This window comes from Neovison vison, chromosome 10 (assembly GCF_020171115.1).
Source record: "Neovison vison isolate M4711 chromosome 10, ASM_NN_V1, whole genome shotgun sequence".
NCBI classification, from domain to species: domain Eukaryota; kingdom Metazoa; phylum Chordata; class Mammalia; order Carnivora; family Mustelidae; genus Neogale; species Neogale vison.
In genome coordinates, this window is record NC_058100.1 from 73,945,874 (window position 1) to 73,968,767 (window position 22,894).

At 43.9% G+C, this 22,894-nt stretch overlaps 1 protein-coding gene and 1 long non-coding RNA gene across 4 annotated transcripts in view; one reads left to right on the top strand and one right to left on the bottom strand.

Annotated features, from left to right (window-relative positions):
- Nucleotides 1-22,894, top strand: part of LOC122918199 — a 24,823-nt gene continuing 1,929 nt past the window's right edge. The window contains exons 1-2 of one of the 3 annotated variants that reach the window (XR_006386570.1): nucleotides 1-296; nucleotides 19,611-19,783. This is a non-coding gene — a long non-coding RNA (uncharacterized LOC122918199). Of the gene's footprint in view, nucleotides 297-7,403; nucleotides 7,439-19,610; nucleotides 19,784-22,894 lie in introns of those variants that run through there. The other 2 variants (XR_006386572.1, XR_006386573.1) reach the window with 2 other exon arrangements.
- LEMD1 (LEM domain containing 1) overlaps nucleotides 4,511-22,894 on the bottom strand; it is a 24,654-nt gene continuing 6,270 nt past the window's right edge. Inside the window, exons 4-5 of the mRNA XM_044266351.1 lie at nucleotides 5,858-5,934; nucleotides 4,511-4,706 (exon numbers count right to left, since the gene is read on the bottom strand). Of these exons, the coding sequence (XP_044122286.1) occupies nucleotides 4,511-4,706; nucleotides 5,858-5,934 (273 nt within the window). The remainder of the gene's footprint in view (nucleotides 4,707-5,857; nucleotides 5,935-22,894) is intronic.

Consider the following 22,894-nt stretch of genomic DNA (forward strand, 5'->3'; position numbering starts at 1 on the left):
TCGCATGTGTATTTGGGTTGGAATCCACTTAAAAATGAAGTGGGCTCATTCTGCATAGAGGGAAGCCGGCGCTTTGAGAAGAGATCCAGACACGATGAAGATCCAGTCCCCAAGCCAAGGAGCTCCAGGAGTTGTAGGGGAAGGCAGATGAGTAGTTAGTACTGGAAAAATACCACAGCCTGATGGCTGGGAGTTTGCTCTGGACAAGAGGAGAATAAACCTCTATACAGATTCTCTTTCTATTACTGAGACTAGTGGGAGAGGGAGCCCTGCCTGGAAATTTGATTTGGCCCAAGGTAAGAAAATCTCAGTGTCATGGCTTCTGCCCGATCGGTGTGGAGCCGGAGGTGGAGTGGGGGCGGGTAGGGGACTCTTTGGGAAGACCACCCAAATAGGCTCGTTCTCTCCTGCCCACGTTTTAGCTTCTTTGTTATGTCTGAGATTTCAGAAAAGTGTCTTCTGCAGCTCGTGTTATACTGTGAAGAATTAGGGCAGTGGCGGAAGTGGCCTCCTCTCCTCCGGCCCTCTGTTGAGGTCAGCTGGGTTACCTCACCTTGGCGGCCGTTTCCTATGGAGGACGCTGCTCTTGGGGTGGAGGGGACAGTCAGCCCCACTCCCCACACACACTTTCCCCACTTGACGTGGGGAGGGAGAGCCCTGGAAGAGAGGCTCCTGGAATACTTGGGTCCAACCCACATCACCAATATTCACACAACAGGACAAGTGCATTTTGGGGGCGTTTAACGGTTTCCTTTCATCCCCCACCCTATTTGCTCTGGACAACCGTGGCCAGTCCTCCTCTCCCTGGGCGACCTGGGGAGGTGCCCCAAGGCCGCTCTTCCAGTGGATGTCTTCTCTGCCACCCTGGTTCTCACCGCGTTGCTGCATTTGCCGGCACACACGATGGAGAGTGTGTCACGGTGCGCTGCCTCCCATAAGTGCTGGGCTCCCGCTCCTGTGGCTGCAGGGCTCGACACACCAAGAACTGCGGTGCCCTCCCAACATCCCTGGGGGATTTGACCAATGACTCCTTTGGTTTGACAGCTCTTTAAGAAGCCTTCTCTGCCTTGCTCTCCTGGGAAGCCAGGGAAGCCGCGAGAACCAACAGAGAAGACAATAAGGGAGGCAGGGAATGTTAGCTCTTTTTCTCTTTTTTTAAAAAGATTTTACCTATTTATTTGACACACACAGAGAGAGAGAGAGAGGCAGGCAGAGGGAGAGGGAGAAGCAGGCTCCCCGCTGAGCACAGAGACCGTGGGTTCATAACCAGAGCCCAGGGCAGATGCCCAACCCACTGAGCCACCCAGGCGCCCTGGGAAGGTTAGTTCTTAGAGGTGTTCCTCTTCTCAAGTTTCTGCCTCTGAATCAAGTTCAGACTCCTTAACCTGGTTCCTAAGACCGTGATCTGAATCCTGCCTTCCTTCTGGCCCCATTTCTCACCACTTCCCCTTCCTTTTCCCTTGCGGTTCCCCAAACGTGCCTGCTAGCTCTCATATACTCATCTCCATAAATACTGTGCCCTTGACCTGAAGATGGTTCCCATAGCCTCATCCACTTTTCTCCCCCTTCTTTTGACTGCCTCCTGCTCATCATGCGGGATTTCGCGATGATAATTTCTCCCACGTGTGCTCCCAACACCTGTGAAAGTTGTCCTCTTCTGCGCTCCCAGAACACCCTGTCCTACCATCTCAAAGGTACCGCTGAACACTGTGATGTCTGTTGGCATCCCTATCTCCCTGCTCAGATGGCATAGTCCTTGAGAACAGGGACTATACTTTATATAGATTTTATTTGATTAATCTGATTGATTTGATTTGAATATCTGATTTGTTTGATTTGAATTAAATCATTCGATGAGTATTTCATTTGAAAATCTGATTTATTTGATTACATCAAAAATATTGATTTTATTTGCTCTTCTTTTGAGAGTGTGCAGGAGGTATTAAATAATTTATTGGATGAGTGAATAGTGAAACATTTCCTGGAATCAAACCTGTATGCTTGAGTCTCTTCCTTTTAGATATGTTTTTCCCAAAGGGGGACCCTTTCTGCAGAGTTCATAGACTCCGATGGACCTACCCCATTGGTCCTCTGGCCTGACTCTGGATCAGCCTGGCTGAGGCTTGAGCTAGGACTCTTCCTACATAAGCATCTGATGGTGGCGGGCTGCTCAGGGCTTTTTAAACCTTAGTATGTGTGGACATCCTGGGGTCCCGTGAAAGGCAGGTTCCAGCCTAGTCGATGAGGGTAGGTCCTGAGACGTTAATGCTGCCGGCTGGGGACTCACACTTGGAGTGGAAAGGCACTGACCAGGTGCCTGTGCAGTCGCTTTCACTGATTCCAAGATTCCAATTTATAAAAATTAATTGGCAAAAGTAGAAAGTACTGAAGCAGCCTTTCTAGGAGACACTTGGGTTTTTCAATTCTTAATTATATTAAGAACAGAAGTGTCCTTTTTAAAGAACATGTAATCATCGCTGTAGGTTGCTTCCTCCTATTCTTATACCAAACCTTCTTCTCCCTTGTCTGTCTCAGACAGAGATTGCTAAAGCGCAAATGCTCACATCCCCAGTCTCCCTTAAACTGTTCTTTTTTTTTTGTAAGATTTTATTTATTTTGACAGAGAAAGAGAGAGAGAGAGAGAGAGAGCACAAGCAGGGGGAGCAGCAGAGGGAGAGGGAGAAGCAGGCTCTCTGATGAGCAGGGAGCCTAATGCGGGGCTCAATCCCAGGACTCTGGGATCACGACCCAAGCCAAAGGGAGATGCTTAACCGAAGCGCCCCTCTTCCTACTGTTCTTGTGGAAAGGGATGTGGTTAGCCCTTGTGTTCTGCCTTAAATGCTAATGTGCTAGCCTGAGCTGCAGCACTAATTTCAGCAGTTCAAAGAAAACAGGCTAGAGTCTTTGTGATTCTCTCAGCCTTTCTCATATGCTTTTTACCTCATGGTCACAGAATAGCTGCTGCTGCTCACTAAGATCTAACATCTCTCTCTCTCCTTTTAAGGAATCTCTACACCCAGTCTGGGGCTCAAACTCATGACCCTAAAATCAAGGGTTACATGGTCTACCATCTGAGCCAACCAGGAAGCCTCCAACATCTCTTATTATCACTGAGTATCTAGTCCAGATTTTTTTTATCTTAATTTTTTCTACAGCTGACTTACTTGAATCATTATGTTTGGTTATTTTTACCAATGTTATATGTCTTAACCTCCAAATTTCTTATGAGATAAAAATAAATTCTTACTTAAGTTCCCTTATCAGAGTTTTATGTTTCTTACAGTCAAACTGTAATACAGTATTACCATTTTTAATATTAAAATGTATTCTCTCTCATTAGCAAATTAACATACACTGCTTATAGAAATCTTTAAAAATGTGGAAAAGTAGGAACAAGGAAAAGAAAATTAGGGAATCTCATCATGGAAGTACTATTAACATTTTTGTGTATTTTCTTCTGGTGTTGCTTGTACAGTTGGGATAACATATTTTAAAAATACCATTTTTGGGGTGCCTGGGTGGCTCAGTGGGTTAAAGCCTCTGCCTTTGCCTCCGGTCATGATCCCAGGGTCCTGGGATCTAGCCCTGCATCGGGCTCTCTGCTCGGCAGGGAGCCTCAAGTAACACTGCTTGAGTATTTCTCGAAGGCTTACTCCCCATCAGGTGGGGACCAGGCTAAGTAGTTTGCATGGATTATTTCTTCAAATTCTTCATCCCCTAAGAGGTCTATTCTATCTCTAATTTTCAGAAGTTGAAACTGACACACAGAGAACAAGGATTCCCCCCCCAAAGCCCGAGGAGCCAGGCGACTCCCCAGCTCTGCCTACTCCCAGAGTCCACGATGCCAACATTCCCTCATCAGGCACTAATTTATTCAAACCTTCTAGTTTCAAAGGCAAAATTGCTATCTTGCTCTGAATTGCTTCCCTTTCACTACTGGTGATGCTGGATATGGCTTTGTGTTTGCTGAACTAGACACATTCCTTTTTTGTTAATTACGGGTCGGGGGCCTTTCCCATAGTTGACTCTACCACTGGAAGAGGGAATAAAGTGGGACCTACGGGCTTAGCCCTGTAGTTCAAAAGAAAAACGCAAGGCACGGTTTTCTTTTTGGAAGTATGCTCAAATGTGGTGGTGGTTTTATTGATGGCCAGCACGACCCAGGGGACTCCTTATGCCCAAGCTCCTCGACAGGAGTGCCCCGTTCTGACCCTCGTTTCTGCCACAGTGGATGTTGGTTTTTGTTCATTTCGACTTTTGGCATTGTCCTCTACCTCCCCAGCGTAGTTCCTTATTCTGAAACACGAGTGGTGAACCAGACAGCACGTAAGTCCCCTTCGGCTTTGAAATCCTGAGCCTGGGTACAGATTTGTGAGAGCCGCAGCACATTGGAAAGCAACCTGGCTGTGGGGCTGGGCGTCTGGTTGGAGCAGTCTTTCTGTTCTTTCCTGCAGCTGGAGGGCTTCGAGCTGCGCTCAGCTGCTCCCTCCCTGCTCTGTTCCTAAAGCACTTAGCCGAAGAACGGCTTCCTTTCCACCGTTAGGTAGACAAAGAGGACAATGATGAAGATACCAAGCACAGCGAGCTTCAAGCCCACGGGAAGAATTTCTAGGTTCCCGTACTCAAAACTCCTGTTCACGGGGCAGTTGTCAGTCTCTCGGGTGCTCCGTCCTCTGCATCTGGTGTTTGATGCTCTCGTGGGTAACCTGTGAAAACATTAGTGGTTCTTAGGGCTGTGGACAGCTATGACTTGAGCACCCCTTTAACGTATGTGGACCTTGGGCCCCAAGGGAGCAACCGACGTGAGGCTACAATTTAGGGAGCAGCCCTCTACTGGTTTAAAACCTATGCTGATTTCAACAAGTGAGACTAACTAGGGATCACAGGGATGTGAGATCCCTAAAATCCCCAAAGGCATTTTTTAGGAGTACCACCCACTTGCACACCGTCTCCCTATGTTGGCCCAAGGCCTGCCGCAGGGACCCGCACACCCGTCAGCCCCCATTGGAAACGGGCCCAGGTGGATGGGGGATGCCAGGACCCACACTCTCTCCTTTCTCCCTCCACATGTGTGAGTAAGGACTGCCCCTCAGGAGTAGGATGGGAAGTGCTTTCGAAATCTGCTAATGTTGATTTAAAAGGACAAGTGGGTACGGTCTGAAATCTCTTAGTGAGAGTTTATGTATGGACCCACTTGTCTAATCCTGGAAATCTGCCTAACTTTATTCAGAAGTTCTGGAATTTTCCGGAAGACTTTTCTTTCTGAACAACAACAAAAAGATGGCCTGTCTTGAGCTCTTATTTCAACTACCTGCTCCTTCCCACCCCCTCCCTATTTTCCAGGACATAAATAGGAATAAATATCTTCAAAGACTACAGATCAAGACACACGGATTCTAGTCTCAGTTTGTAGTGACTTTCAGTATCCAGCCTCTCCGGCCTATTTCCTTATCTCCAAACTTAAGTGGTGAACTAGATAGTTCACGCAAAGTCCCTTCAGTCTTGAAATGATGAGCTACAGGGATGCCTGGGTGGCTCCGTGGATTAAGCGTCTGCCTTTGGCTCAGGTCATGATCCTGGTGTCCTGGGATTGAGCCCCACATCGGGCTCCTTGCTTAGTGGGGAGCCTGCTTCTCCCTCCGCCTGCTGCCTCCCTGCTGGTGCTCTCTTTCTCTCCCTCTCTGACAAATACATCAAAACTTAAAAAAGAAAAAGAAATGATGAGATACGATGAATCTTTTCTTTCTCAACAGATTCTTTTCAGCCTCAAGCCCTTCACAGAAATTTGAATAACAAATTTGTCCCCAGGAGTTATATAAGACAACAATATCCTCTCACATGCTAAGAAAAGCATTACCTTATTCCCTCGGAATGCTTATAAACCAGGCAGTTGATATCTAGGGCTTTTGGTTTGGTGATGGAAGTCTCGAGTCTCTAATGAACAGAAAGAAAAGAATTTATTGTTTCGCAGGTCTGGTACAAAGGACTTTATTTTTTTTATTCTAGAAAAAGCCATATACTCTGAGGACTGATCGATGTTTCTGGTACATCAGGTCTTTAGCCACCTCATAACACAAACTTCCAGTTTGCCTTTACTCAATAATTAGCAAAAACTTTCCCATGTCATGGAGTAATATTTTACTGCAGTGACTCATGCCTTAACAATAGACACTCTGGTAATGAACTCTTTATTTTGCTCTTCTTTGTGCCTTATTGCTTGGAGGTTTTTTTTTGGTTTTTTTTTTGAGCAGGCATCATTTGTTTATAAGTTATTGCAGTCAGTTGAGCGACCGACCCTTGGTTTTGGTTCAGGTCATGGTCTCAGGGTCGTGAGATCGAGCCCCGCGCGGGGCTTCATGCTCAGAGGGAAATCTGCTTGAGGATTCCCTGTCCCTCGGCACCCAACCCCACCCCAATTTGCTCACTCATGTACACGCTCTCTCTCTCTCTCACTCTCAAGAAATAAAGAACTCTTTTAAAAATTAAATAAATTAATTAATAATAAAAATAAAAATAAAATGAAAAGCAAGCTGGCCATGGACAAAAACTGGAAAGTATGGGGTGCCTGGGTTGCTCAGTCATTAAGCATCTGCCTTGGGCTCAGGTCATGATCCCAGGGTCCTGGGATTGTGCCCCGTATCAGGCTCCCTGCTCAGTAGAAGCTGCCTCTCCTTCTGACTCCCCACCCCCATTCCCACCCCCCAACCCACTTGTGTTCCCTCTCTCTCTCCCTATGTCTCTCTCTGTCAAATAAAAAAATAAAATCTTAAAAACAAAACAAAACAGAAAAGTAATTTCAGAAAATGAAAATGCTGTCCTGTAAAAGGTATAGAAGTCAGGACAATCACATTTTCTGTTCTTTTCCCAAAACTTCCTTTCATTTTGTTATTTTTCCAATAAAGTGAAAAGGTACAGCTCTCTATGCTTTTGTTTCCTCCCTGTGAAATAGAGTTGTAAAGATGGAGCGACTTACCATATGCAAAGTGAGGGGCCCCTGGGTGGCTCAATCAGTTAAGCAACTGCCTTCAGCTCAGGTCATGATCCTAGGGTCCTGGGATCGAGCCCCACATTGGGCTCCCTGCTTAGTAGGGAGTGTGCTTCTCCCTCTACCCCTCCCCCTGCTCATGTGTGCTCTCTATCTCTCCTCTTTCTCTCTGAAATAAAGTCTAAAATATATATATATATATATATATATATATATATATATATATGCAAAATGATTAAAACATCTCCTGGCCCATAGTCAGCATTCAATGCACGTTAGCAATAATAATTGTGATTCTGATCATTATTATTAATTGCATGTTGCTGTTTTTCCTCATGCGTCTAGTTCAGCTGACTGTCCATTCATGGTTATGATGTGGGCCTCATCATCCTCAAACATCTGCAATGTCCCAGTCAGGTGTTGTGTCTGCAGGACCGATGGTCTCAGCCCAAGGTAGGCTGGGGGGAGAGCATGGCTTGGTGTACCATCATTTATGACTGGTCACCCCCTTCCCGGTACTGGCCATGGATGCCCAAGCAGCCTCCCCTTCTCACTTCCACTCCCTTGCCTTGCCTTCTTAAAGAAGATTTTTTTTTTTTTAATTTGACAGACAGAGATCACAAGTAGGCAGAGAGGCAAACAGAGAGAGAGGAAGGGAAGCAGGCTCCCCGCTGAGCAGAGAGCCCCATTGGGGCTTGATCCCAGGACACTGGCATCATGACCTGAGCTGAAGGTAGAGGCTTTAACCCACTGAGCCACCCAGGCGCCCCAGAGAGGTTCTTAACAATTGCTTAGTGATACCCAAGCCAGGCCTCTGCTGATGATGGGAAGCTATGCCCAGCACAGGAAGGGCACATCAAGAAAGCAGCCCAGTGCAGACACTACACATGTGCACACACCTACGATTTCCCAGAAGAGGGGGACACTTGCAGAAAACGGACTTTGAAAATCCTCAAGGATCCACATGGGCTAGTGGTGGTTTGCTACCGAGAGACGCTTCAAACTCTTTCCAAGGGTGTAGGAAAAATCGTTTATAAGCACATTTTTTTTCAACCTTTTTAATTACAGAAAGTTTCAAGCAGACACAAAAGTAGACAACAGGATAATGAGCCTCCACGTACCCATCACATGCAACTTCTTTTAAATTCTCCTGCATGCAAAAATAGGTCTGCTCAACAGAACATTGGGGGTAGAAGTCTTTTGCACAATCAAATTATAGGATTTCACAGCTCTTAGGCGATCCAGTACTCCCTCCCTCCTCTTCCCTCCTGCCACAAGGAGGTTTAGGTCTTTGATTGCCTCTCCTTTTCTCATTTCTGTCCTTGACTATCATTCACACGTAGCGTTCCCCCTATAGCATATGAAATGTGGACATTTGGGTTTTCAAAAAAGGAGTAATTATGGCTTATCAACTTGACTGTTCAGCCATCAATAATAATAATGATTATAAAGTCAGGGTTATTGATCATGGCAAACAGAGTAGAGAATTGTACACACACAGTGATGACAACTGGCTAAACTTTCACCATGCGGTGCCCATAAACAACAGCTAGAGGGAAACAGAAACAATGAAACGGTTTTTGTGTCAGGTGGCGTGTTTAGAGTTGATTCATTTTTCATTTAAAAAAAAATTCCTTTAATGTTGTTAAAATACGGTTTTCACTATAAATGCCATTTGCAATGGAACTAAAAAATATTGGTGTTCATTAAAGCAATGGTTTAGTGAGGATGAAATCGCCCCCCTGGGGGAGTGTAATGCTCCTTTCTCCCTATGCCCGGAGCTAAAATTTGAAAAAAAAGGAAAAAAAGTCTGGCTGTTTTCAAAGCATTCACAGCTAAAGTTGTGGCCGCCTCTGCTTCCCCACCCTCTTCATTAACCCCCTGGCATTCAAGTCAGAAAATGTCACCCAGGGGCGCCTGGGTGGTTCAGTGGGTTAAAGCTTCTGCCTTCAGTTCAGATCATGATCCCAGGGTCCTGGGATCGAGCCCCACATTGGGCTCTCGGCTCAGCAGGGAGCCTGCTTCCCTTCCTCTCTCTCTGCCTGCCTCTCTGCCTACTTGTGATCTCTGTCTGTCAAATAAATAAATAAAATCTTTAAAAAAAATAATATCTGTAAAAAAAGAAAATGTCACCCATCCACATGTTATTGATCACAGCTGTAGTGACAGATGTAATTATCCTGAGATATGCCAATTCAATAAACGAGTGTCTTAATATAATCTTGACACCTATGTAGTTATTTCCTGTGTGCCAAGCACCACTCTAAGCATCTTACATAAATAAATCCATTTAATTCTCAATACCAACACCCTGTGAGGAAGTTGCTTTTATGGTGCCCATTTCACAGACGACAAAACCGAGGCACGGAGAGTTTAAATCGCGTGCCCTTGGCCACACAGCTGGTGAGATGGCAGAGCCAGGAGTTAACCCAGGTGGCGTAGTCTCAGAGCCCCTGCAATGCTCACTCTGCTATCCTGCAGAAGATGGATAGTGAGGCTTTACTAGAAGAGAATTAGAAATATCATGTTTTGAGCATCCGTTGTCTTGGGCATTCAACATGCCCCCAGCCACATATTCTTTCTAATAACTCTGTAGTGGCCATTTTATTTTATTTTATCTTAAAGATTATATTTATTTATTTGACAGAGAGAGACAGCCAGAGAGGAAACACAAGCAGGGGAGTGGGAGAGGGAGAAGCAGGCTTCCTGCAGGAAGCCCTGTGCAGGGTTTAATTCCGAGAACTTGGGATCACAACCTGAGCCAAAGGCAGATGCTTAGTGACTGAGCCACCCAGACGCCCCATGTAGTGGCCATTTTATAAATGAGAAAATTGAGGTTTACAGGATTGAAACTATTTGCCTGGGTTACATGATTAGGAGAAAGCACAACTGTAACCGAACCCCCATATTCTGGACCCAGTGCTTTGTGTTCTTGTTTTGTAATATTTCTATTGGGGAAACTCATCATGAAAAACAGAGCAGAACATGTTTGTAAAAACCGTTCTCACTAACTGATAAATGATCAAATCATTAATTCATTTCCCATAGAAATGAAACTTGTAGCCATCTGATTTCTTCTTAATTATCTTCGATGAGTTGTTCTTTTTTTAAGGAAGAATTTTCTAGATAAACTAATTTTGTGCTAATTCTGGCTTACTTACTATATCCATGGAATCCGCAACCACAGTGTGTATGAGATATTATGTCCTACTGTATTATAGGGAACTACAAAATCCTGGGCTAATATCCAGAACTAGATGAAAAAGAATCATTTTGTTTTCCTCATTCAATCCTTACTCATCAAAAAATGTATTTGATTTTTGAAAATGATCTACTGTGACTTAAAACAATTCATTTTGGGGAATGAGGAAATAGAAGTATGTTTGCAAATCCACGAGACATGTATTTGACAAGGTAGACCCTCCAAACCTAGCCAGAGATGTCATACCCTGACCCCTGCAGTTACAGGCAATCAAGGGAGGGGGTGAGGGCACCGCGTCTAACTGTGCCAACTTCTTCCCCGCTCCTTTCTCTTACTCTCCCAGGACAACAACGGCGATTACTACTGCTACTTCTTTCTAAGATTTTATTTATTCATTTAGCGGAGTGAGAGAGAGAGAGAGCACAAGCAGGGGGAGAGGCAGGCAGAGGGAGAAGCAGACTCCCCGCTGAGCGAGGAGCCCAGTGCGGGACTCGATCGCAGGACCCTGAGATCATGACCTGAGCTGAAAGGCAGATGCTCAACCAACCGAGCCCCCCAGGTGCCCCTTACCCAGGATTTCTTACTGCTGGCCTCTGGGCGTGTCAGGAGGCGGTGCTAGTCCAGGGTCGGGGATGAAACCCTTTCCTAACTACAATGTGTTATACTTTCCAATCACACTAGTTCATGGATGGCAGTTTTTCAAAAACAACTTATACTATAAAACCAGACATTTTTACCAATAGCTTGACAAACTGGCCGTTGTGAACCTGCTCCCAGCCAGGAAAAAACCTTTTGATTTAGAGCTCTTTAATATTGAGTTAACCTCAAAGTCCTTTATTGACTAAAAATGATTCCATTAATAACAGATCCTACAGTAATTTCAGACTTTTACTTCATTGTTTTTACCTCAGCCCTGATTTAATAAAGCTCTCATTTTCAACACTGTGCTCTGTTAACCTAAGTCATGATTTTGAATTAATTAAAATCCTTCTAAAATAATCTCTACCACATTAAACAAAGAAAGGTTGAAAACATTATGATCGTCATGATTCCTGGTTTGTTTATTTTTTTAAAGGGACTCTTCTAGCAAACCAGGAATAGAACAGGAACTTCTTTAACTTGACAAAAAGTGTCTTCCAATACCTACACCAAAAAATCATCTCAAAGGCAAAATGCTAAATGTATTTCCTTTTTTTTTTAAATGATTTTATTTATTTATTTGACAGACAGAGATCACAAGTAGGCAGAGAGGGAGGCAGAAAAGAGAGGAGGAAGCAGGATCCCTGCGGACCAGAGAGCCCAATATGGGGTTTGATCCCAGAACTCTGAGATAATGACCTGAGCCAAAGGCAGAGAGAGGCTTTAACCCACTGAGCCACCCAGCGCTCCTGTATTTCCTTTAAAATCAGAACCAAGGAAAGAATTTTTATTACCATTCTTATTTAATGATGTAACAAAGGAGACTTAGCCAGTCCAGTAAAACAAACAAATAAACAAAGAAAGATATACAAACTGCACCAAAAAAAATCTACAGAAAAATTATAATTGCAGAGGGTCATTGTTATAAGATCAATACGCAAAAGTCAATTCTATTTCTATAAACTAGCAACAAACCATTTAAACATGATTTTTAAAAGAGCAACAAAAATTAAAAACCTAAAACAGCTACCTGCTAAATCTAATAAAAGATGAACATGATCTACACTGAGAAAATTATAAAATCTTACTAAAGGACATTAGAGAAAATTTAAATTAATGTAAAGAACAGGAACAGGAAGAGTCAACAAACAGAATAAAGATTTTGCTCTTTCCAAATTAATTCATAAAGTCAATAAAATTTCAATCAAAATTCTAGTCTGAATTTTTCATGGAACTTGATAAGCTTATTCTAAAATCTTTATGGAAGGACAAAAGGACAAATCAAATAGAGAATCTAATTTAAAACAAAAAGGAGGATGGGGGCTTGTTAAGGTAATTAAAACATTCTGCTGTTGGCACAGGCCAGACAAACTGATGAGAATAGAGACCCTGTTGAATTAATCACAGCTTTTGTTATCTGTGGTTTATGATGCTTTGACATCTTGAATCTTGCTAATCCTAGAGAGAAGGCATGTGAGCAAGCCTTTCAGAGGCAAGTCAACCAACCCCAAACCCATATCCCCAACTACCTCCTTTGCCTTTCATACACCAAGCCAATATTTCCCCTGCTATAATTCAGCCCGGGGCCAGATACTGGCCAATTAGGAACCAGTCCTGTGGCCTGGAGTCCACTGAAATTGTTAAAACTAGCCAATTCTAAAATGCTTACCTTACCTGACCAATTTCTTCCTACAAAAACCACGATGAATTCGGTGCCCATATCTTTCTCTCACTGCCCCCAGCCCCCATCCCCCACCACATCCATTGACCCTAGTCCTTCCCCACGTGGCCCTGCGTGCCACAAACCCTTTCAATGGCCGCTCTCTCCACGTCTGTCCCCTTACCATGCGTGGTTAAAACAAATCCTGGGTACATTTTGAAACAACCATGTATGTATGGAAATTTGATATAGGACAAAAGCTAACAGTGCAGATCAGAAGAAAAAGGGCAGACTTCAGAAATGGGATTGGGAACAAGATGGGATAGATATGCTTTTCTCAATTTCTTCTACTGAGTATTGCTCCTGGACATTACATATAAAGCAAATATAAGATGCTGAAAGGTGGACAGAAGCAGAGGGACTAGGGACCTCGGTACCTAGGAATGACACAGGGTCAGTGTCCTGAGTTGTGCTTTTACCCCCAGAGGGAGTACTGGAGAAGGGCAACCTGAAAACCATAATGGGTGCAAATGGAAAAGCCCCCAGAAAAGCCAAAGGACAGGAAGGGAGAAAGGGGCAACCAAGCATGATGGAAGACTTTTTGACAATCACTGTCATAGCCCAGCCACAGAGCCCACCCCCGTCCCCACCAGCCAAGGTGCAGGGGGGAAGCTTGGACCACCAGCCCCAGGTGTCAAATCCTCCCCCTCCCCACAGGGGTGGGGTCAATGGAGGCCACACAGGAGCCCCCACCCCAACAGTAGCCCAGCAACAAGGTGCCCCCCACCCAGACCAGGGTGGCACTGGAGGCCCGGAGGGGGACCTGGATATATTCTTTTTTTTTTTTTTTTTTTCCCAAAGATTCCATTCATCCATTTGACAGGCAGAGATTCCAAGCAGGCAGAGGCAGACAGAGAGAGAGATGAGGAAGTAGGCTCCCCGCCGAGCAGAGAGCCTGATGCGGGGCCCAATCCCAGGACCCTGAGATCATGACCTGAGCTGAAGGCAGAGGCTTTAACCCGCTGAGACACCCAGGCACCCCGGGACCTGGACTTCTATCCCCACCTGACAGCAAAGAGCTGGGGCCCCTCTTCCCCCACTTCCCCACAGTTCTTCAGTGTGGAGTCTGAGGAGGCCTGCTGAAACAAAAGATTTAACTGAGATCCGGAGTCTCATAAACATCAGCCGATGGAGATGACACAGATGTTGGAATTATCTGATCAGGATTTTAAAGCGGCCACCATAAAATGCTTTTCATAGGCAATATGAGCAATAGGAAATGTTTTGTAACAAAAAAAAAATTAACTCCTTGCAAAAAAGTAGAATATATATACAGAAGAGCCCCATGTAAATTTAGAAGTGAAAAAAAAATGCAACCACCGAAATTAAAAACTCACTAGATGGGCTTGACAGAAGAATGAGGAACACAGAGGAAAGAATCAATCTACGTGAAGATAGAACTGTATAAATCACCCACAACAAAACACAGAGAGAAAACAGGAAAAGAAATAAAAGCACACACACACACACACACACACACACACACACACAAAACCCCCCAGATAAATAGAGTCTAGGGGGATTACTATAGAAGACTGAGCATTTGTGTCATCAGAGTCCCTGAAGGAGAGGAGAATGAGGTCAGGCTGAAAAAGATATTTGAAGAAATAATGGCTGAAAATGTCCCAAATTTGGCCAAAGACATAAATGTACAGATTCAAGAAACTTAGTGAATTTCTGAGGACAGAGCAGACACAAAGAAATCTATACCGAATACACATCATAATCAAACTTCTGAAGACCTTTGAGACATCACCAAGAAAATAAAAAGGCAACCCACAGAATGGGAAAAAATATTTGCAAATCTTTTCTCTGATAACAGTCTGGCTTTCAGAATATATAGGAACTCTTATAACTCAACAATAAAAAGACAAGCAACCTAATTAAAAAACAGACAAAGGGCTGGACTAGACATTTATCCGAAGAAGATATATGAATGGCCAATAAGCATGTGAAAAGATGCTCAACATCATTAGTCATTAGGAAAATGCAAATCCAAACTCACTGAGATACCATTTCACATCCTCCAGGATGGCTACTGAAAACACGTCGGCATAGAACGACAGGTGTTGTGAAGGGTATGGTAACCCTGGGTCCTCAGATATTAGTGTGAATGTAAAATGCTGCAGCTAATGTGGAAATTGATTTAGCCTCTACTAAAAACATTAAGCACAGAAATACCACATGACCCAGCAATTCCACTCCTAGGTGTATATCTGAAAGAATTGAAAACAGAATTTGAATGGAAATTCAAATTCTTGTCCTTGGGTTTTTACAGTATCACTTTTCCCAAGAGGTGGAAGAGGTGGGAAAGACCTAAATGTCCATCAGCAGACGAATGAGGAGGCAAACGTGGTCTATTCTTGTAACGGAACGTTATTCTCTCAGGCGCTGATACAAATGCAGGCTGTGATGTGGATGAACCTTGCAAACCGTTAGGTGGGTGAAAGAAGCCAGTTGCAAAATGTCACAGACTGACTATTCCATTCATATGAACCTGTTGGGAAGGACCTGCTTAACGAGTATTGAGTTTTATTTTGAGGTCATGAAAACCTTTTGAGACGAGATAGAGGTGATGGTTTCACAGCACTATGAATGCCCCCAAATGTCAGTGAATTGTGCGCTTTAAAGTAGTAAATTGTATGTCAATTTAATCCTAGTAGAAAAATTTTGGGGGCATCGGGGTGGCTCAGTCGGTTAAGCATCTGCCTTCGGCTCAGGTCATAATTCCAGGGTCCTGGGATGGAGCCCCGTAGCATGGTAGCATCGGGCTCCCTGCTCAGTGGGGAGTCTGCTTCTCCCTCTTCTCTCTGCCTGCTGCTCCCTCTGCCTGTGCTCTCTCACTCATGCTCACTCTTGAAGAAATAAATAAAATCTTTAGAAAAAAAGAGAAATTTCTGATTCTTGTCACTGTAGTGTGAATATCTTTATGTCTTCAGTCTAAGGAAATATACACCGAAGTTTTGGGGATGGCATAAAAGATCACGATGTTTACAATTTAGTCCAAGAAAAGAACAGATAAAATGATAAAACAAATATGGCAAAATGGTAAAAACCAGTAAACCTGGGTGAAGACCATAGAAGAATTATTTGTTAGAAACTTTTTGTAAGTTGAAATTATTTTTTTCATTACTTTTTTTTTTAAGTCACTGAGGAAAGAGTGAAAAAACAGGTCCCAAGCGGGGGATGGTAAAAGGGAAGACTATGCATGTATGGGAGCAGGGAGTAGATAAGAAATCTCTGCACCTTCCTCTCAATTTTGCTGTGAACCCAAAACTCCTATTAAAAAAAAAAAAAGATAAGCCCAGACTACTAGAAGATACGTGCTACACTTATGACTGACAATGTATTAGTATCCAAAATACACAAAGAGATCCTGTACCTTAACAAGAAAAAGATAACCTAATAGAAAAATGGGCAAAAGACACAAACCGGCACTTCATAGATGAGAAAACACAAGTGATCAAAAACATGTAAGATGCTCAACCTTATAAGCAATAATAAGCAAATTGTCATTATACTGAAATACAATCTTATACCCACTACTTCGATAAACATTAAGTGAGGCGATATGAAATTTTGAAGATTAAGAATGACAGAGCTCTTCATATATTGCTGGTAGAAATGGAAAATGATGCAAGTCACTTTGTAGGGTTACTTAACATGTCTCTAAAGTTGAAGAGGTCTGTGTCCCTGGTTATCCAGTAATTCCACTCCTAGGTGTATTCACTCAATCAGAAAAAAATTCTTGCACATGTATACAATGAGTCACATATCACAATGTTTGTAGCACCATTGCTCGTATTAGAAAAACCTGGAAACAATCCAAATGTCCAATAAATAAGGAATGGATACTATATTTTTACAATAACTATATAGCAGTACAATGAATGAACCAGCACTATAAATATTGGAAGAAACCCATGGCATAATGCTGAATAATAATTAGAAGTTACAGAAAATATTTATATGATGCTGTTATTTATTTATTGAGTGAGTGAATGAGTGAGTGAGAGAAGGTGGGAGGGAGGGCAGAGGGAAAGAGACAGAGAGAATCCCAAGCAGGCTCCATGCCTTGTGTAGAGTGTGACTCGGGGCTCGATCTCATGATCCTGAGATCACGACCTGAGCCTAACTAAATCAAGAGAGGGACTCCTGATCAAATGAGCCACCCAGGTGCCCTATGATGATGTCATCTAAATAAAATCTAAAATCAGGAGACACTAAAGTTTGTGGGTACTATAAAGGAAAGGAAAAGTAGCAGATTCTGGATAGTGGTTACCTTGCGGAGAAGGAAGGAAGAGGAAGGAATATGATCAAGAAGGGCTCCACTGGTCGTCAACAGAACGGATTTATTTTTTTAATCTCTGGGGTGGGAATCTACCTGCTCATTAAAGAATTTTTTATATCTTTTTTAGATACCTAAGATCTATCATAAAACGTCAAAAATATTTTCAGGTTTGAATTTTTTTCTGTCCCCTTGGGCAAATGCCAGCTGCCTACCTGCATATATGCCAGCCCATTTGAACAGTGTTCATTTCTGAACCAGGGCTTCTGCGTTTGAGTGGAAGGAGCACGGAAGAGTGCCTCCTAAGGGCTCTCATTACAAAGCGATCTCCAGACCAGAAGCGGCACCCCCACCCCCCCACGGCTTCCACAGGTGAACTCCTGTCCGGGAAGCCTTCTGCGATATCCTGGAAAGAGACACTGGGGGGCGCTGTTTCACTACTCAGGTGCCTGGTTGCCGTTCCTCCCCTTTTGGCAGCCTGCTCTAAAGGAAAGGGCAATAGAATGGAAATTAGGAGGCTGGAAATCTATTTCTGATTCTTCTGCTACCTCTCCGTGTGGTCTTGGGTGAGTCATAATCCCTCTTGGCCCGTTTCTTCATCCTTCATCTGAAAGAGGCCACAGAGCCTCCTTCGAGAAGCCTTTCAAGTAGGAAATTCCATGATCAATAATGACAAAAAAAATCACGCCTGGACTTATGAATAGTGATGAACAGGGTCTGCTGCTTACAAAACCTTGAAAGTCCCAAGAGAGCAGTATAATCTGGGGTTCTCATATAGGAGGTACAATGGGGAAACTCCTCTCCCTAAATTGATACATAGAACCATAGACCTGTAATGCAGAGGATAAATTCGCCAAAGTCAGGTTATATTCGGAGGTGAAAAGGAGAAGCTGCATTTTCTAAACTCATCTTTTTCTATAGGAAGAGAACACCGCCACTCATAATTCAGTTTTACGAAAATAATTTTACCTTTATTAACATGTTATCACTGTAATCAGAGTTTGGTCTTACTATTGCTTCCTGCTACGCTTGTATTTCAAAAACTGGGTTCTATTACACAGAAAGAATCAACATGTCCTCAATAAGATAAAGACATATTGATCATTAAGCATATTTAAGTATATCTGCCAGGAGGTTAGTATTTTTGTAGGGAGAATGTTAAATTACATTCCTTGTAAAGACAGTATTTAGCTCCCATTAGCACGTTACAGGTAAGAAGAGAGGGCTTATTAAGTAGTTATAGAATATGTAATTTACTCTTCACTTTGACCCAAGTGGAATATACAACTGCTACTGGGAATAAGGATGTTTTTCAATTGATTAAGAAACGGTTACAGCGATGTTTAACATGGGGTCTCCTAAAACCTTTTCTTGCAACTCAGCTCAAACTGCATACTTAAGTAGTCCTTTAACACATACTCCCTTGGCACATCGGGCCTCCCGAGGGCAGCATTCGGGGTAGTCAATGCACGTGCTAATTACAGGCCAACATGGTAACTTATCATCAGTAATAGGAGAGTAAAAATCCTATTAGAGTTTTGGCACAAAGATATGGAAAAAGACTTCAGAATTGGAAGAAAAAAGAGACATGAGCTTTCCTTCCCTTCCTTTCCTTCCCCTGGGAGTCAGTGTGGGAAGAGGGGACATGGGTGCTGAGGGTCAGCATGTCCAGAGGCCAAAGAGATGGAGGGCAGGGGCCTGTGTATATGGAGGGGGACATTGGGGTCCCTCATGGTTGAAGAAGGAGAGGAAGAGACAGCACCAAGGCATTTGTGTGCCCTGTGTCCAAGGAAGAGGGATGGCGAGAGAATGGCCATGTGGAGGGGTTGGCACGTCCAGTGGCAGAGGAGGGGGTCATGGGAGTTTTGTAGAAGAGGCAGTAGCTGTTTTGGTGGGAGACTTGTTACACTGACAAAAATTTTTAAATTGACCAAAAATATAATGGGGATAACAGAAGCCAGTTTTCTCACTGTCGTAGGAAGGGGAAAGGGTAGAAGGAACATTGAAATATTGGATCGAAACTGGAGATCAACATGGACCCATGGCTTTTAACTTTATGTAGAGAGAGACAGAATCGTTACAGATATTTAGGTATATGTGTACATATGCAGACATTTATTTTTTAGCTCTATTCACTCAGAGGGCCTGGAAGCCACGACTCCCCAGGAGCAAGGAGTTCCCTAAATGCCTAGATTTTGGTTTCCAAATACCACCCTGCAATGAAAGGAACCAAGGCTCCCAGGGCAGGCAAAGCACAAGAAGGGACTGAAACTTCTTGCGCCGGAAATTAAGAAAATCCTCAAGGAATAATGAGGACATATTAAAAGGACACAGTACACGTTTTGAAGGAGGTTCCCACAGGCCAAAATGAAACAATCTGAGCATTAAAATGATATCAGTGAATACAACCTATGGGTCAAAAGGAATCAACAAGCCCATGCTAATATACATGAATGAATGAATGAGAAGGGGAGCTCTTCTTTATGGTAGAATGTCAACTAAAAAATACAGAAGGAAGGATAGAAATAGAAAATCTTTTTATCCTTATTTTTAATTTTTTTTTTTTTTTGAGTAATCTCTCTGCCCGCCATGGGGCTTGAACTCACAACCCTGAGGTCAAGAGTCACATGTTTTATCAACTGAACCAGCCAGGTGCCCCCGGATATAACAAATCTTAATGGGCCATCATAATGGAGGTGGAATCAGGCAGTCATCCATGGGTGCTGGGGACAATGGATGAGGTTTGATGAGGAACACTATGTTGGTATCATTTCAGAATAATTCCCCACAAAAGCCGGATCGGTTACAAAGGGGAGAAGGACGGTTTTATGGAGCAATCTGACCGATGCCAACTTTCCCAGGTGATTTAGGTTGGCGTCACCGGCAGTGGGACAGGATGACATCGTTCCCTGGTGTGATGCTTGAGAAGAGCACAGCGCCCCGTCTGAGGTATTTCTGCCCAGAATGCAAAGCCTCTATGAATAGTCAAAAGGAAAAATCAGACAGAATGAAAGGCCTGTACTTTCTAAAACAGTCAAGGATAAGGATGACAGGAAAAGATTGAGGCACCGTTCCTCCAGACTGAAGAAGGCTGCCGAGAGGCAAAGTGTGTCCCTGGACTGGTCGTGGACCAGAAAGCAGAAAGACATTTTGGGGACAGTTGGTGAAATCTGAATGGGGTCTGATTATTAGACAGCAGCATTGAATCCATGTGAATGTCTCTCTTCGGAGCACCACATGGTGGTTATGGAGGATGGTGTCCTTTGGGGGTAGCAGAAGACGTGCAGGGGAGCTGAGAGACTTCCTGTCTACAGTGGACCCTCAAACAGTTCAAAGACACAATAGTAGGGCATGTGCGTGGACATGTACATGTACGTGCGTGTACACGCGCACAGAGTGAAGGCGGTAAAAGCTAACCACTGGATAATCTGGGGGAGAGCAATCTAGCATTTCTTTATACCAATCTTGCCACTGTCCCTCAGTTTGAAGTTCTTTCAAAAATAAATTATTTGGGGGTGCCTGGGTGGCTCAGTGGTTTAAGCCTCTGCCTTTGGCTCAGGTCATGATCTAAGTGTCCTTGGATCAAGCCCCACAATGGGCTCTCTGCTCAGTAGGGAACCTATTTCTCCCTCTCAGTCTGCCTGCCTCTCTGCCTACTTGTGATTTCTCTCTCTGTCAAATAAATAAATAAAATCTTTTAAAAGTAAATAAGGAAATAATTTTTTCAATGTTTCAAAAAGCAGGGGAAGGATTTAGCATAGATTAAGAAGGCATCCTTACATACAAGGAGGGCACATATGACATTTTTTTTAAAGGTTGTTCTGCCCCATTCAACACACAGCACTGATATAGAGAATAATCTTTAATTACATCTGTATATTTAATTCGATAAATATACCTGCGGGCACGCTGAGAAACCCTTCTCTGTAGCACTTAGGAGTTTAATACTGACGTTTAGTTACCATCATATTATTTTCCACTAAGTAGTTTGCTTTATTTTGTAGATAATTAAATATCATGCTTTTTCTATAATCGTACTAATGATATTACTAGCTATTAGTGTACCTATGTGACTCTTACGGTGTGGCATCTGTACTCTGTTTCACATATTTTAACTTCATTCTCGCGACGCTCTATGACGTTGAGACCATTTATGAGCCTGATTTATAGATGAGGAAATGAAGACAGGGAGGTCAGGTGTCCTGTCTAGGTCAATGGCAGAGCTGGGATTTGAATCCAGGCAGTCTGACTCTAGAGTTCAGATTTTTTTTTTTAAAGATTTTATTTATTTGACAGACAGAGATCACAAGTAGGCAGAGAGAGAGGAAGGGAAGCAGGCTCCCTGCTGAGCAGAGAGCCCAACATGGGGCTCTATCCCAGGACCCTGGGATCATGACCTGAGCTGAAGGCAGAGGCTTTAACCCATTGAGCCACTCAGGCGTCCCTAGAGTCCAGATTTTTAATACACACATTCTTTGTTTCCAGAGCTCGTTTTTAAGCTCCTCCAGGGCAAGAACCATGGCTCCTCGCGCACCTATTTTCTTCCGCAGAAAGTTCTAGCACAAGGCCCAGAATAGGTAATTAACTGTTAATTCACAGGCTGAGACCCAGGGGTGGAAAATCTCTTGCAACCATTCCCTGGGTGGTCATCAATTCACAGGGCCCTAAGCATTGTGCCTCAGGAGAAAACGTTAAGGTATGTCTAAGAGACAAAAGAGATGGTACAGAATGGGAAGTCAGAGAAAGGGAGATGGTCCACACCACTATAGGGAAAAGGTTTCCTTGGGTTCAGCCAACAAAGACTGAGTAGCTCAAAGACTGAGTAGCCCCCTCCCCCGCTCCCCGTAGGCCCAGCACCGGGTTCAATGCAGAGCATTCAAAGACTGTAGGTTTCCGTGCTCAGGGTTTTACAACCTGAAGCCGAAGCTCTTAGGCAGAGGGTGGGAGTCGGGGAGGACAGAAAGGGCAGACTGAGAGGCCCAGACCCATGGAACTCATTTTTAGAAGCTCCCAGTGGAATGTGTAGCATAGGTGGCCAGATGGAACAGAGAGTTTTCTGCGCTGGGAGAACAGTGAACCGGGATGCTGGCAGCGCTGAGCATGCGTGTCTGGGAGGGACCAAGGAGACACGGAAGGGGCCAAGGAGCGCTGCAGAGCACACAGCTCCCAGGCCCAGCAGCCCTCTGGGGGTTTGACAAGCAGCTGCCCAGAGTTGGGAGTACACGTGCAGATACCCTCCTCCCCCCACCCCTGGAACCACTCCTAAGCCCAGGGTGCCCAGATGCCCCAGTTTGCCAGGACCGTCCTGCTGGATTCCCGTTATTCCGGCGTCCCTTCTAGAAGTGTCCCCTTTCGTCTCAAAAGCATCCTGTGCAGGGTGTAAATGACAGGGTCACCTTAGTCCGAGGCCACTCTAGGCAGCCTGATGTGGCAGATCATTCTGCTTCCCCAGCATCCCAAATCCCATTTTGCCCTCTTTGGTGGGCGGGACTTAGAGCTTGCATTACACACATTGGCTTTCCTGCCTTTTCCATCACGGGAGGCACACGCTGTGCCCCGAGTTCATGTGATGAAAAAATCCCCAATTAAAAAAATACATTGGCCTGACTTACTGAGGGGTCTGAATCGCCAAAGCAGGGGGCTGCACATGTGGTCTGATAAAACACAGGCACGTGCAGGGTTACAAAGCGACCGGAAACGGGCATAAGCCAAATCTCAAAGCGGTTTGTATCCGCTAGAAACCCTACTAGGATAAGAGAGAAACAGGTGCTCGTTGGTGTTTCAAAGGCGCGAATTTCAGAGGCGCAAATTCTGCCTCTCCATCTACTCACAGGACAGTTAGGTACACACCACTGCTCTTACGTCGTTGAAGTCTATAGTGTTAGACAAGGGACTCCATAAACACACTTTTTACCACCTTTTACATGGAAATTTAAATGCTTATTTACATTTACTTCAGAATTTAAAGTTGAACAGATGTCTTGAGGCCCATCTGAGAATCAGAATGGCTTCTATATATCCTTCAGATGCAAACATTTGGGGCCTCACAAACTTTCTATT